Source organism: Notamacropus eugenii, chromosome 3 (assembly GCF_028372415.1).
Source record: "Notamacropus eugenii isolate mMacEug1 chromosome 3, mMacEug1.pri_v2, whole genome shotgun sequence".
Classification (NCBI taxonomy): domain Eukaryota; kingdom Metazoa; phylum Chordata; class Mammalia; order Diprotodontia; family Macropodidae; genus Notamacropus; species Notamacropus eugenii.
Genome location: NC_092874.1, coordinates 219,993,381 through 220,008,023, shown reverse-complemented (window position 1 = coordinate 220,008,023; position 14,643 = coordinate 219,993,381). Strand labels below are relative to the sequence as shown.

Sequence of the window (14,643 nt, the reverse complement as noted above, 5' to 3'; positions counted from 1 at the left end):
AGTAAGGGCGAGAGGAGGGAGACGGGGAAAGAGTAGGGCTCCCAGCGCGTGCGCATGCGCCCTCCGCCAGCCGGCGACGGCATATGCGCAGGCGCGTCCCCTCTCCTCCTTCCTCTGGTAGTGCGAAGAGGAACGACCTGCACCTGACGGCTTCTGCTTCCGGGTCACGCCTTGGTAGCGGCTTTCGGTTCAGTTTTTCCACTTGGTGATTCGGTAAGGCCTACCTTCCAGGTCCGTCACAGCCGAGTCTCCCTAGAGATCCGACTCCCCGGTCTCCGCTCCCCGCCCCCCGCGGCCGCCGTCCCGCCCTTTCACCTGTTCTCCTCTCGGGCCAGATGCTGTGAGGAGGGAGGGGCCAAGGCCCCAAGCTTTGGGGAGAGAGTTAGAGGCAGCCTCCTCCCCCTCCTCCTCTAGCGGGCATCGCCCCCCGGTAGAGGCAGCACTGCGGCCCGGCCCGGAGCGTGCGCCCCGCAGGCAGCGCCCGCTCTGCCCCGCTCCTGGCTACAGGCCTTCCCGAGCTGGGGCCCGCGGCGGGTCCAGGCCTCCAGTCGTTCCCCCGGGCCGCCGGCGTCGTGCCCTGGGCAGCCCGGGGGGTCAGGAGCCGGCCACGCTTCCTGTACCCTCCCTCCCCAGTCCCTCCGTCCGCCCTCGGCCGACCCCTCCCTTCACCCACCCCCGACGGTTGGAGTGCCCATGGCCCCAAACCTGCCCCCGGATCTGTGCCCGGGGAGGCTTCGATCTCGTAAACACGGAAACGAGCTTCCCGCTTAGAAAAGGCCCCGGCGGCTGCTGGTCCCGACCTCCCGCCCCAGGACGGCGGCCCCGACGGCCCCGGGAGCGGAATGAGAACTGCACGAGTGCGGCCGCCGGAGCCGACTGTGCTTGGGGGCTCCTGCGAGTGTAGCCTCCAGCCAGCGTAGACAGAGTCTGGGGAGCCGCGGCCTCCCCTTCCGGGCTCTGCCTGCTGCCCCTTCTGGGCGAGGCCGGGCCGCTTCTCTGTGTCTCGTGTGGAAAAAACACTTAAAGATTAGTTGAGAAAAATGTCTAAGACTAGAAAATAATTCTAAAGCAACACGTGTCCAGGAAGCCAAAGCTCAGTGATACAGAGTAAGTTTATTTTCCCGGAAGAAACACGGGGAAGAAAGTCTGGACTCAGAATTGTACGATATTTTAAACATCATTTTAGCTCCCACGCACACAAACTAAAGAACTGAGGGTGCATGGAGGTCAGCTTACGGTTTATAACATCACCCAGGGATGTGTCAGAAGCAGAAATCTCAGATACGCTGCTTATTTTAGACTTTGAACCTCGGAAATAAGTAACTGCAAACGAAGGGCGCAGTGGGTGGAGAGCTGGACCTCGAGTCAGAGAAAACCAAGTGGCCTCCGAGAAGCTTGCCAGCTGTGTGACCCTGGGCAAGTCACTTCACTTCTGTCTGCCTCAGTTTCTTCTCTGTAAAACGGAAGGGTGTTGTAAGGGTCAAGTGAGAGTTTTTGTGAATATAAGTAGTAGCTATTTTTATTTGTCTTGGTAACATTTTATTTATGCATTTATACTGTGTATTCTTCAGCATCTGCAAGTTAGGTTAGATCTTTCTGAGGTCCCAGCTTTAGAATTAATTCTTTTCCAACTTTTCAACAATTGTTTCTATGAAAATCTTCTTTTAAAAAAAATGCTATATTTTTCAATTCTCCCTGAATGGTTGGTTCCTTTATAGAAACGAATCCAGTAGCAGAATTTGAACACATTTTGCAGTTTTCCTTAGTTTTCATGACCCAGGAATGATTACATCATATTTTTTCCTAAAATGAAATTTCTACCTCCAATGAAGGTATCTCAAAATCTTTGGGTATATTTACGTAATACTCTGTCCTCATTCTCCACTCTTTCTTTAAAGAAATGAGCCAAGCAGCTGTCTTTGTTTTCCTTTCTTATAATATGATGAAAAATTTTCCCAAACTGACTAGACAGTGGAATACATTGAAACTTGAAAGAACCCCAAATTGTTAGAGGTGAGAGGAGAGAAGGGGAAAGAAAGGATTGGTTACTCTAGGGGAAAATATCCCCAGGTTAAAAGGAAGTTGAAAAAATTGAGGAACAAAATAGAGAACATTAAGCCTATTTTTAGTCCCACCAAACATTTTACATAATAAGTATCTGTAATAATTTGGTATTCACTGTTATTGCTAGTATTGTAATTTTCCTATGGAAACCTTATTCACACCCTTTAAACCCCAGGGTTCAATGGAACACAGTTTAGGAAAAGTAAAGTAAGAGAGAGCATGGCAGATAGGCCTTGGAGTAAGAAAGACCATTTCCTTCAAGAGAATAGGGAATTGAGGTTAATACCTACATTGTCTGATGGGGAATGGACAGTGGTGCCCTTAACAGGTATACTGGACTACTTTTTATTCCTCACACATGACTCTTCATTTCCCAACTCCATTCATTTGCACTGGCTCTCCTTCACTTCTATCTCAAATGAAGAGGTGACCTTTCTCATTGCAAAATTTGTCTGCATGCACAAGTTGATCCCACTCCATCCTGTCTTCTCCAGATTATCTCTTTTATCATTCCCTGCTTTCCCACTTATCTTCAGTCTCTCTCTGTCTGGCTACTTCACTGCTTCCCACAAATATGCTTGTGCTTTTCTTCCCCTTTCCCACAAAACCTCTACTTGATCCATTCATCCACACCTAGTTATTGTCCTATATCTCTCCTTCCTTTTGTGCTAAACTCTTTAAGAATGCTTCCTGCAATTGATGACTCCATTTCCTTCCTTCTCTCTCTCTTCACTCTGTAGTCTGGCTTATGATTTCATCATTGACTCAAAACTTCTTTCTCCTAAGTTGCCAGTGATCTCTTAATTGTAAAATCTCATGAACTTTTCTCAATATTTATACTTCTTGACCTCTTCTCAGCCTTTTGCACTCAATCACTCTCTTCTCCTTGATACTCTTTTCTCTAGGTTTTGGTGAAGCTACTATCTTCTGGTTTATATCTTACTGTCTGTCAGCTCCTCATTTTCTTTGCTGAATTTAGGTCTTACCCACAAACTAGAGGTCTTTCAAGGCCCTCTTCTAATTTCCCTCTATACTTTTTGCTTGATAATCTCAATTATCTATGTGTTGATGATTCTCAGATCTATTGTCATAGCTCCGGATCTTCCCCCTCACATCTCCACCTGCTTATTGGCCATCTAGAACTGGACATCCCAAAGTAATCTTAAATTCAACATGTTCAAAACTGAACTCATTATCTTCTCCCCCAAACTCCTTCCTCTTTAACTTCATTGTTCCTATTGAGAGCACCACCATTCTCATAGTCATCCAAGGGATTCAGATGGCTCTGGAGAAGAAGTGAGGCTGGTGACCTGCACAGCCCTCCCTCACTCATAGTCAAGTGCAAGTCATGTCATTTCTCTGATGACATGGTCTTCTTTGGCAATGAAGGATGAACACAATTCTGTGAGTAGACACAGGTGGCTGAATGGGGACTCAGCTAGCTGGGTAACTCAACTGAGTTGAGTTCCTCTCCTGTCTGCCTCCCCCTCCCCTTCCTTCTCCTCTCCAAAGGAAGGTAAATTTGGATGACCAGAAGATGTCCAGTTGACTGGATTTTGCTGGCTAGTTCCTTTCCTTTCCTGTCCTGTCCTGTCCTGTCCTTCTTTTCCTTGCCCAAAACCTTAAACCTAATGCACTCTGAAGCTGGGAAGCCAAAGGGCCCCTGCCTAAGAGCTCTTCTGGACCCTCCTAACTTTAGAATGATTATCAGTAGTGACTGTTGCTATTTCCCTCCCAGCCTGATGTCTCTCTTTTTCTTGGCCTCATTAAAGGGGCCATGCCCTGGCTACTTCTTAAAACAGTCATATTCAATGAATGGATGTTATCTTACCCTAAGTGAGTACCTGCAAAGATCTTGACATAAAGGGGCCAAGGTCTCCCAATGCATCCTGGGTCATCTCCAGTCATCCTGAGGAATATCAGGTCACTGGATGCAGATGGCTGTGGAGGAGAAGTGAGACTGGTGACCTTGCACAGCCCACCCTCACTCAAAACAAAGTCAGGTGCAAGTCATGTCATCATTTCTCTGATGGCATGGTCTTCTTTGGCAACGAAGTACAAACGCAACCCAACAACAATCCAGCTTCTTGACCATGGACAAGTTCCTTAACTTCAGGGCCTCAGCCCAACTCTGAGACTTTAGTTTAGCAGGTCAATTGCTGATCTTCAATGATAGAAGGAATTGCATACCAGTAGTTCCCTATATGTTTAAACACCTGTCCCCCTTCCCTCACAAAAACCCCTCATTATCCCATATTGTCATTACAGTATAGTATAAAAAACACTGGGATTTTCTAAAGACAAGTTGCTCATGTCACACTCTCTTCAAAAACCTTCAATTTCTCCCTCTTGTTGCTAGGTTACAATAAATTCAGGGACTCATAAGTTGTATCCACATAGCTACCTATTTATAAACCAGTGGCTTGCCTGTGGGTCTCAGTACATTCATTTGAAAAGCACTGGGCACTAGATAGGAGAACGGACTACAATATAGGATACCTAGGTTCAGATTTCCCTTGCTCACTTAATGACATAATCTGGGTGTTTCACTATGATTGAAATAGCCGTTGGCTACCATCCAGGTTTATGAGGATTGCTGAGATATATGGCATTTAAAATTATATGAATGCCTTGAAGAGGTCATAGATACAAAAACAGATATGCTCAAAGATGATTTATATTTTTAAAAGTTTCTTTGTTTTATGCAGTTTGGAGCATGTGAACATATCCTGAACCCTTGATGAGTTCCAGTATGTGGTATATTATGCAAAGCATTCAGAGCAAATATTCTCTCTCAGAGCGCTTAATTCGAACAATTGCTGCCATACGTTCCTTTCCCCATGATAACGTAGAGGACTTGATCAGAGGGGTGAGTATACTGCTCTTTCTGTGAGAAACCACTAAGGGGTAAAATGGAACCTGGGGGACCATGGTGTGGTACAGGCCTGAAGCATCCACCCTACACAGAGTAGAATTTCTATTATCTCCCAGGAAATGATAGCCTGTTGATTTTTATTTATTCTTTGGTTCAGTTTTTCTTCCCTTCTCCCCTTTGTCACTTTGTAGTAGCCTTTTTGTCTTGAAATGTGTTGAGTTCTACATGGCTGGTGGTTAAAGGCCCAGTTAAGATATCCATGCAGAGGGAGGTAGAAAGACTGTACAACTTATATAACTATATAAGTTATTCCATATGAGTGATTCTGTTTGCACACTGATCTTTCCATGTTTGGGATAGAGCAATTAGAACTATTTCCCTTAAGAAGTTTATTACCTGCTGTGCCATTTTTAAAGATTAGGTATTTTATTTAAGATTTAATATTGAATATCAGTAAAACCAATTTTAGGGGAGGGTGGAAGGGTGGGGCAACTTGGTGGTGCAGTAGATAGAGCCCTGAGCCTGGAGTCAGAAAGATCTAAGTTCAAATGCAGCCTTAATGAGTTCAAATGCAGCCTCAAGACACCTACTTGTGTGACCTTGGGCAAGTCACATAACCCATGTTTGCCTCAATTCCTCATCTGTAAAATGGGGACACATTGGAGAAGAAAATGGCAAAATACTCCTGTAACTTTGCCAAGAAACAATCCCATGGATAACAACAACAACAAAAAACTGAAACAGATAGAGCAAAATCCTATATTTTGGGAACTGTTTATAGTTTAATTTCAGTGCATAAAAAATTAGAACTTTTCAGTCACTCCAAGTCCTCTTCCTCTAATGTGGCTTTAAAATTGTGTGTGCTGTATTTCTAGTAGTTTTCTAATTGTTTTGCATTACTTTATTTAGGCCTTTCCACATTTTTTTGTTTTCCTTGTATTTGTGCATTATTGTGGTATGTTATTTGCTTTAATGTGTACAGTTTAATCATTTCTCTATTGTTGGACATTTAGATTCATTCAATATTTTTTGTATTTCTATATAATATGACTGAGAATCTTCATACAGTTCCTTTTTGTTGTTGTTCTTTATGACACTTTCAGGGGATAGTCCTAAGAATACTGGGTCAAAGGGTATGATTATTTTTCTTTTACTATATACTGCTCTACTGCTCAAATGCTACCATTTCCTACTTTGGGTGGTATTCTGATGTTTAAAAATCACAGTGGGACATTATACTTCAGAAATGCTGGTTAAAAATCTAAGATTTTAGAAAATCTGTCGCACCTGACCATAAATTTCTTTCAGGCAATTGTTACAGGTATAGTTTCTTGGCTGCTACAGAATGCAACCAGACCATTGTCATGGAATTTAAGAACCCTTGTGAACAAACACCCTGATGCTTCATGGCTATATAAAGTAAAATGTACATTGAATTAAGTCTTGGTAAAAGACTCCATACCAGAAACTCTCAAGTTCTAATTCTGCTCTTCTGTTGAATCAGCTTGACTTTGGCTATGTCTTAATTTTCTTTTGTTCAGATTTAGATTAGGAGCAACACTACCACTGTGCTAAACAACCATTCAGATTCCTGTGGGGCACGTTGGTGCTGTCTATTCAAGAAGCAGTGTATATGTACAGTTTTTTTAAACAAAATGTGTATATTAAGTTTCATTCCTCTCTTTAAGTGTAGCTACCTCCAAGACATCATTGAAAGGGCAGAAGAGCTGTTACCTGGTTTTCCTGATTCTCAGGCTGCTAGTGTGGTTCTCTACCTTCTAAAGAGCATAGTGGGATGGAAAGTGTCTGAATTTCTTCAACATAGCAAATTCTGCTTAGTTTAGCAAGGCCTCCACTCATGCTACAGATAATAGAATACAGCTCTTGATGGTGGTCTGAGAGGTAGGCTTCTTAATAAAGGTGATTCTTAGCATGATTAAAAAAAAAATTGGCAGTGCTTTATTTGATTGTCTCCAACAGTAGAGCTATATTTCTTTAGTTTGAAAATGAAGAAACTGGGTTACTATTTTTATATTGGATGGCATGTCTAGTGGAGACAGGACTCATTTTCTTTGGTACCCAGTCTTGAGTCTTTTCCTTGCCTGTCTGACCAACTTTTTCACAACATGATGGGATAGGGAAATGGATCACCATTCCAGCTTTTCTCAAAATAACAATTTCTTCCTAGTCTGACTAGGTTTTCACTTCATATGCAAAACTGATGAAATTCTCACTTTTTTTGCATATAGGGAGCTGATGTGAATTGTACTCATGGCACACTGAAACCACTGCACTGTGCATGCATGGTGTCAGATGCTGACTGTGTGGAGTTACTCTTGGAAAAAGGAGCTGAGGTAATTTGTTTTTAATAACTCACTCTAACTCTTCACTGAAGAGCATCATATTGTCTAAGAATCAGTTCTGTCCTCCATACCTCTTCACCTTCTGTCTTACCTCCTAGTGCTTAAAACTTTGGCCATGGGTTAAAACCATTTTTATTGCAAGGCATCATGGCGGGCATCTAGAGCCATGAGTATCTGTTCTTTATCAACCCCATTGTATACCTCAGGCACCTTTCCCCTCCTTAATTTGATGATGGTGTTAGTGAGGAGTAATTTCTCTTTCTGTTTTTTGTTCCCAGCCTACTTTTTTGGGTGCTACTCTTCAGTACCCTTGACTCTTTTTTTTGCCTGTAGAATGAACTGGAACTGTACAAAAGAAGACAGCCCCCAACCCTCACTCTTACATTATCTTGCCTAGAGTTGGATCTGATGTCAGACACAACCTCCCAACATTAAATGAAAACAAAGATGTATATCTTTCAGGCAACCCCTTCCTGGGAATTTTGCCTTCTCTGCTGTCATCCCCACCTCTGCTATTTTGAGTATTGGTCTCAATCTCGTTTTCCTTCTGTTGTGACCTTCACAAGCTTAGAACCAATAGCAGGCTATTTTAAGGTAACTGAACAAGCTTGTGGATTAGGAGTACAATATGTGAATATAGCAATTAACATCCTTATAGTTTTGTCCAAATTAATAATACTGTATGTATTAGAGCTTTCTCTAGATTGTCCTTAACTTGCTTAATAGCAAAAGAGGAGTTTAAGCTGTATCCTCCCCCTTTTCACCTTACCCTATTATAGAAGTGCTAAGTAGTAACAGCATAGTCAAAAGATAAGAAAGAAGAGGAAAGACAGTAGCAGGGCCCTGGATGGTTCAGAATAGATAAGAGCCCATGAGTTCAGAGCTTATTTTTTTTGTAACTAGCAGCTGTCTCTCTATGCTTCAGTTCTTTTAAGCTTTTCTGTTGTCCTCTGTTTAACAGAGTGGTTCTATTTTTTATCCCTTTGACAATTTTAATTGTATTTGTGGTAGCTGCTGGATCTTCCTGTTTATTAAGTACTTAGGACTAAAGAATCTTTTTTCTTCAGTCTCTTTTTGAACTTTACTCCTTGGAATCTTAACAGAATATTTCTTCTTACTAAAGAAATATCAACTAGCTTCTCTTGTAACAACTTTATGGGGCTACTGTAGAAACACATCCCTTCATATCTAACCTTTCAAACTTATTTCCAGGGAACTTCAGACTCACCTTAGAGATATGGAATATGTACTCATTTAAAATAGATATTGCCAAGTAATCAATACCTTTTCCTATGAACTTCCTTTGCCTTCCTGTGGCCTTATATGATTATTCAAAGCTATTTTTCCCACATGTACCTGTCATCTTCCTTTGGCTTTTAGATGTCCTTGTGCAGCATAATAGATTGTTAGTGATGGTGTATGGATGAATAATTTGGATCTGCCTGACAGTCTGTATCTTCTTCTTATGTCCACTGTGATGTATTTATTATTTCTTTTTATAGGTAAACGCTCTAGATGGCTACAACCGGACAGCTCTCCATTATGCAGCTGAGAAAGACGAAGCTTGTGTGGAAGTCCTGTTGGAATATGGTGCAAACCCCAATGCACTAGATGGCAACAGAGATACCCCACTTCACTGGGCAGCCTTTAAGAATAATGCTGAATGTGTAAGGGCCCTCCTAGAAAGTGGTGCCTCTGTCAATGCCTTGGATTACAACAATGACACACCACTTAGCTGGGCGGCCATGAAGGGAAACCTTGAAAGTGTTAGCATACTCCTTGACTATGGTGCAGAGGTCAGGGTCACCAACTTAAAAGGCCAGACACCTATCTCCCGGTTGGTGGCTCTATTGGTTAGGGGACTCGGAACAGAAAAAGAGAATTCTTGCTTTGAGCTCCTCCACCGAGCTGTTGGACACTTTGAATTACGGAAAAACGGCACCATGCCTAGTGAGTTAGCCAAAGACCAGCAACTTTGTGAAAAACTGACTGTGCTGTGCTCTGTCCCAGGAACCCTGAAAACATTGTCTCGATATGCTGTTCGACATAGCCTGGGACTCCAATATCTGCCAGATGCAGTGAAGGACCTGCCATTGCCAGCATCTTTGAAGGAATACCTGTTACTTGTAGAATAACTGAGGAAGAGCTTGGGCCATCACACAGCAATTCTACATGAGGTTTGCCCTGCACACCCAGCTCTCCTGTTCTGTCGTGGGGAAATGGGATGCAGATGCTCATGTCTGGTGCATAGATTTTGAAGCAACATATCACAGCAATAACACCCTTGCCACCTCCCCTCTAAGTCAAACAAAAAAAAAATCCCATGCTTTTTTGTTTGCAGAAAGTGTGTGTATTGCTTACTACTCAGCTTTTGATATTTGCACCTTCTAAAAGAAAACGTCTTTCGTTTTCTCTCATTTAGGAGACATACAGCTGGAACCAGCCCACACAGTTGAATTTTTTTAGGAAAATTAAATGTATTTAAATAGTGTATATGATTTCCTTGCAGAGACATTTGGTTATTAACCCTTTAGGAGCTTTTAAATTGGTCATTGGAGATATTCAGGGGAAAAAAAGATAACATTGTTCACAGTCTAAAGAAGAAAATATAGCAATTTAAATAGTGCAATTTAATAATGACCTAACTGAATTACATACTAGCATTGCCATGTAATTGAGGGGAAACAATTTCCCATCATAAGAAACAATAAGCTATCCTTTTTTACCTCTGTTTCTGAATGATACAGCAGCACTAACTTAGCTGCTTTCCAGTGTAAAGAAAATAGTTAATTCTGCAGTCCTGAGAATGTTAGTTTTTAAATGTGTTTCTTCTCAGACTTTCCCCAATTAGGAGTTCTAACACCACCAACAAGCCATCATCCCTATCCTTTAGATCTTTTAGTATTTGATTCTAGAAGGGAAGCCATAAGCTAGGCTGCTTTCCTCCAAGGTCAAGTTCATAGTCTCTGTATAGAAAATTCTACTAAATGTTTGGGATTGTTTTTCTTTCTGTTGTTGTGCTTTGTATTAATTGACATTTTAGTCATTTCAGGCTGTGTGTATGTATGTATTGGTAGTGGGGAGAAGAACTAACTGCCTAGAGCAGTATGGTTTGGGTCAACAGGACTTTTCATTTCCTTATTCCTAAACTTTGAGTCAAGTAATCTGAGGAATACTTGACTAAAACAAAAAACCCTTGGGGTGGGGGGAGGGAAGAAGGAAAAAGGTGGAAGGAAGCCATATGCAAAATAAGAATGGAATCTGTTGAAGTAACTTGAAAATAAGTGAGGAGAAAGGCAGTGTGATATAGTGAATAAAGAGCAGACTTTGAATTCAGGAAGACCTGGGTTCAAATTCTTCCACACGTACTGGCTTTGTAACCCTGGGCAAATCACATAGTATCCCATTTAGCTTAAGGCTACATAGAAAGTACCAAGCAGTTGGCATTTGGTATTAACCAATAGTTTTCTTCATCAAGAGATCTCTGAAGTGACTGGTGCAAAAAAAAAAAAAAAAGGAATCTGATTTTTTTTTTTTAATTTTGATTTTTTACATTTATTGAGGTGTTAGAGAGGACATGGGAGAGTAGTAGTTCCAAAAGGTAGCTTCTAAATACCTGCTTTGTTCCAGTTATTTTCTGGGTATTCTTTTGTGTGCTGGGTATTCTTTTGTGTTCTTTTTTTTTCACTTATAGGTATAACTATGAGATATATCCCTATCTCCTTATCTCTCATACATTATAGTGGTACCTAATGTAAATCTCTCTTCCACTACATTAATAAAATCATTTTCATAGGGGCTGGGGAGGTAGATGGGAATCATACTCACATGGGAAAAGGAATAGCCTTCATTTCATAGAGAGGCCCATAGAGAACATCTAATCCAACTCTCATTTTATGACTGATGACACTAGATAAGATGAAAGGTCTTGCCCAAATTCACATATCATTTGAGTGGCTGAGGATTAGAACCTGGGACTTCTGACTCCAAGTCCTATGCCCTTTCCCCATGTCATGTCTTTTTCTCATCCATTTAACAAATTTTTAGCTGGCTGAGAAATTCCCACTTTAATTTATAACTAATTCTATCCATCTTAATTCTGAGAAAATAGTTTTTCCTCCATTAAAAAAATCACACCTGACTGGATTTTCAGAGTCAAAGCATGATAGGAAATCCTCTGCTTTCTCTGTTAACTCACGAATTCTTAGTCCTTCAGTGATGGTATTCCTCCCAGCCTTCCTATTTTACTTTGTTGCATTTCTTTTCAATAGACATAAAGTGCTGGGCACTATCCCTGGTCATGGAATACAAAGACATGAATAAAAAAATTACCTGCCTTCATGGAGGTCATAAGCTCAGATTCCAGGATTGTGTTCTTCTTAGGAAGGTTCTATGTACATGGTTTATCATTTGATTTCTTTGTTTAAAATAGAGACTCAACTTCACACATTTTCATTTATTGTTAGGTCCAAGGGTTATTTATAAAAAAAAATTGCAGTAGGAAGTATATATTTGCTCCTTAAATCTGTTTTTCTCGCAGAAGCTGATGCAGAGGGCCTGAATTCAAGCCCTGGCTCTGCAAAAGAGACTGCCTGTGTAATTTTTGGCAACTCTATCACAACTTGGTTGCAGTTATTATCTGCAAAATTAGGGGGTTGGACTAAATGACCTTTAAGGTTTCTCCTGTCTCTGCTTCTACAAACTCAACCTCCTTTTAATATCGCTTACATTTTTAAGTTTGGACAAACACTCTGAACATAGTTATAAGATTATTTTGCTTAGTAACTTAATTTTTGCTCCATTGAGAGCTTGTAGATCTGAACTTGATGACAAATGATCATAGTATTTTTGAGTCATTTCAGTTGTATCTGACTCTGTGACTCCATTTGGGGATTTCCTGGCAAAGATCCTGGATTCGTTTGCCATTTCCTGCTCTAGCTCATTTCATAGATGAAGAACTAGGGTAAACAGCATTAATTGACTTTCCCAGGGTCATACGGTTAGTGTCTGAGGTTGGATTTGAACTTGGGTCCTTCTGACTCCAGGGCCAGTGTTCTATCCAATGCACCACCTAGCTGCCCCAATTAGAGTATTGGTTTCTAACAAAGATAGTTCACTGAGGGCAAACTCTTCCTTTTTACCTCAGTGATGTAACTGGTGAATGGGAGGAAAAAAAAGGGCAATGAGGGAAAAAGAGTAGGTACCCTTGTGAAACAAAAAGCTGAAGGCTAGAGTTTCCTCAGGAAAATGAGGGATGTTGATGGACAATAACACTTCTGTGAAAGTTGTGGAGAATATATACCTGGTGTTCAGTGGCATGAGACCTTACAATGGGTGCCCCCATGAGAAATGTAAAAAATCTCAGCTATAATTGGCTCAAGATCATCTAATGTTCTGACTTTTGTTCTAGGTGACCCAAAGCAAGTGTCCTACTCTTCCAACAGTATTGAGTTCTTGACCTTTAAACAAAATTGTAGGCCTTTTATTACAATATGGAGAAGGGAGGTAAGAAAGATTAAAACATTTTGGCGAAGGGGGGGCCAGAAAGTGATGAGCAGTCTGACTCCTCCAACCTGTAAACACTCTGTGAGAACAAGCTGAAACAAGTAGCTTGTACTTTCATCACTCATTTAAAGAAGATAGCCTAAGGGTGAACCAAAACCACTATGACATTGGCATTTATTACTATCCCTACAGCATTTGCCACTGCAACAGAAGCAATATGGAATCCACAGTCGTTTTGTCCAAATTACAAACGGGGAAATAAATAAAACTTGTTTTTAGAAAACTGATAACCGAGTGACTGAAATCTGGCAAGGAAACCTGCCTGGGGTATAATAGATAAATGTGTAGTAGAATCTACCCAACTTGCCATGTGCCTCCAGCTCTTAAGATTGAGCTACTTGCTTGTGGCTGTGGTTATACGATGAGTTAAAATTTAATGACAAAGGAGCTAAAACACTGAGAATTCAAGAATAAGGAGTCTGGGCAGGGACTAGCCAGAGAGTGAGCTGAGCCCTTCCAACTTTCTCCATCTACTCAGGGGCTTGAAGAGTCTGCAGACATACGCTTGATATGTTCCAGGTGAGCATGATCTGTAGTGTCCAGGTCAGCATCGTATTTGGCCAGGATTTTGAGGAGAGGCCGGATCTTCATCCACCACTGCTCCTTAGGGATCCTGTGTCTGTAGCAGAATGAGATAGCATCAACTGGCAGGCTCCAAGCTCTACAGTCACCTGCAAATAATAAATCTAGAGGATCCAGGAGTTGTCAAGCAGAAAAGGGATTTAGTAAAAGAGACTAAGCATTCTTGAGGAAGAGGCACTTAAGGCCTGGGAGATGGAAGAATGTCCTAGCACTGTGGTGAAGGTACTCACTCAAAGTCTGTTTCTTCTTTGAGGTCAGGCAAGGGTTGGAAGACCAAAGCCCTCTTACGCATTCCCAGTACACAAGCTGAATCAGGTGAATTGGCAAAAACACGCCCTGTAATAAGGAGTTTGTCAGTAAGACTCTCACCCTGCAAAGTGCTGGACAGATTCCAAGGCCTCCCTCTTTAGCCTTACCCACCATTACGGATACTTTCTTGGATTTTTGTTGATATCCAGGTCATAGCCTTGGCTCCCATCTTAGTAGCAAAGTTTCTGTCAAATGGACTTGGACTTCCACCCTAAAAAGAGTACAAGGGAAAGCTGAGAAAAAACAGTTGTGGGTTAAGGTTAAGAGGAAGAAATTTTGAGGTGCCTATAACATGGGAGGAGATGCTGGAGATCCAAGCAGGGAAATTATCTGAAATCCTTTTGAGTTAGGAAATAAATGCAAAGGCTCAGTTCAGTAAGTAGTTCAGCAAGCCCTTGCCTTTGGTGTGGATGTTTGGTCTGTTGAGGGGAAGATGTTGGGTGGAGGAGCTTTCTCTCTGGTATCCTGTGGCCACCTGGTTCTATGCTGATACTCCAAGCCTATCCATTTACTGTGGGAATGCCACTCAGAGCAATGGCTCTACCTTTGTTAGTCTAACTACACTTGCTGTTGTCTTGGGAAAGAAGATATTAAAGCTTTTCCTGGGACAGGATGTAATGATAAATCAGGAAAAATGGAATGTAGGTAAGAGGGGACAGAGAAAAGTATGAAGTAGGTAAAACTGATCCATTTATGGCACTTTCCCCTCCCCTTCTATAACACACATTTTCTATATTCCTTTTCCCTCTTAACTATCTCCCAAGCAAGGCTCTCAGCCAGCCCTGTGTTTGTGGCCTAGAGGAAAGGATTTGGCACCAGTTAGTAGTGTGATATAGTAGAATGAATTTCCATTTGGAAACTAAGGAATTGGAAAGACCCAGGTTC

At 41.6% G+C, this 14,643-nt stretch overlaps 2 protein-coding genes across 7 annotated transcripts in view; one reads left to right on the top strand and one right to left on the bottom strand.

Moving 5' to 3' along the window:
- Window positions 1-46: 46 nt before the first annotated feature.
- Window positions 47-10,353, top strand: ASB8 (ankyrin repeat and SOCS box containing 8). 4 transcript variants are annotated; one of them, XM_072654514.1, is made up of 4 exons: window positions 47-213; window positions 4,773-4,933; window positions 7,189-7,293; window positions 8,805-10,353. In XM_072654514.1, the coding sequence occupies exons 2-4, from the start codon at window positions 4,805-4,807 to the stop codon at window positions 9,435-9,437; spliced, it is 867 nt and encodes a 288-aa protein (XP_072510615.1). In that variant the 5' UTR covers window positions 47-213; window positions 4,773-4,804; the 3' UTR covers window positions 9,438-10,353. The 4 variants fall into 4 exon arrangements, with proteins under 4 accessions (XP_072510615.1, XP_072510617.1, XP_072510614.1 ...); XM_072654516.1 differs by having other exon boundaries at window positions 109-231; XM_072654513.1 differs by lacking the exon at window positions 47-213 and adding an exon at window positions 980-1,107.
- Window positions 10,354-12,762: 2,409 nt separating this feature from the next.
- Window positions 12,763-14,643, bottom strand: part of PFKM (phosphofructokinase, muscle) — a 56,847-nt gene continuing 54,966 nt past the window's right edge. For all 3 annotated transcript variants that reach the window (XM_072654507.1, XM_072654506.1, XM_072654508.1), the window contains exons 21-23: window positions 13,870-13,969; window positions 13,680-13,785; window positions 12,763-13,486 (exon numbers count right to left, since the gene is read on the bottom strand). In XM_072654507.1, the coding sequence (XP_072510608.1) occupies window positions 13,342-13,486; window positions 13,680-13,785; window positions 13,870-13,969 (351 nt within the window). In that variant the 3' untranslated portion in view covers window positions 12,763-13,341. The remainder of the gene's footprint in view (window positions 13,487-13,679; window positions 13,786-13,869; window positions 13,970-14,643) is intronic.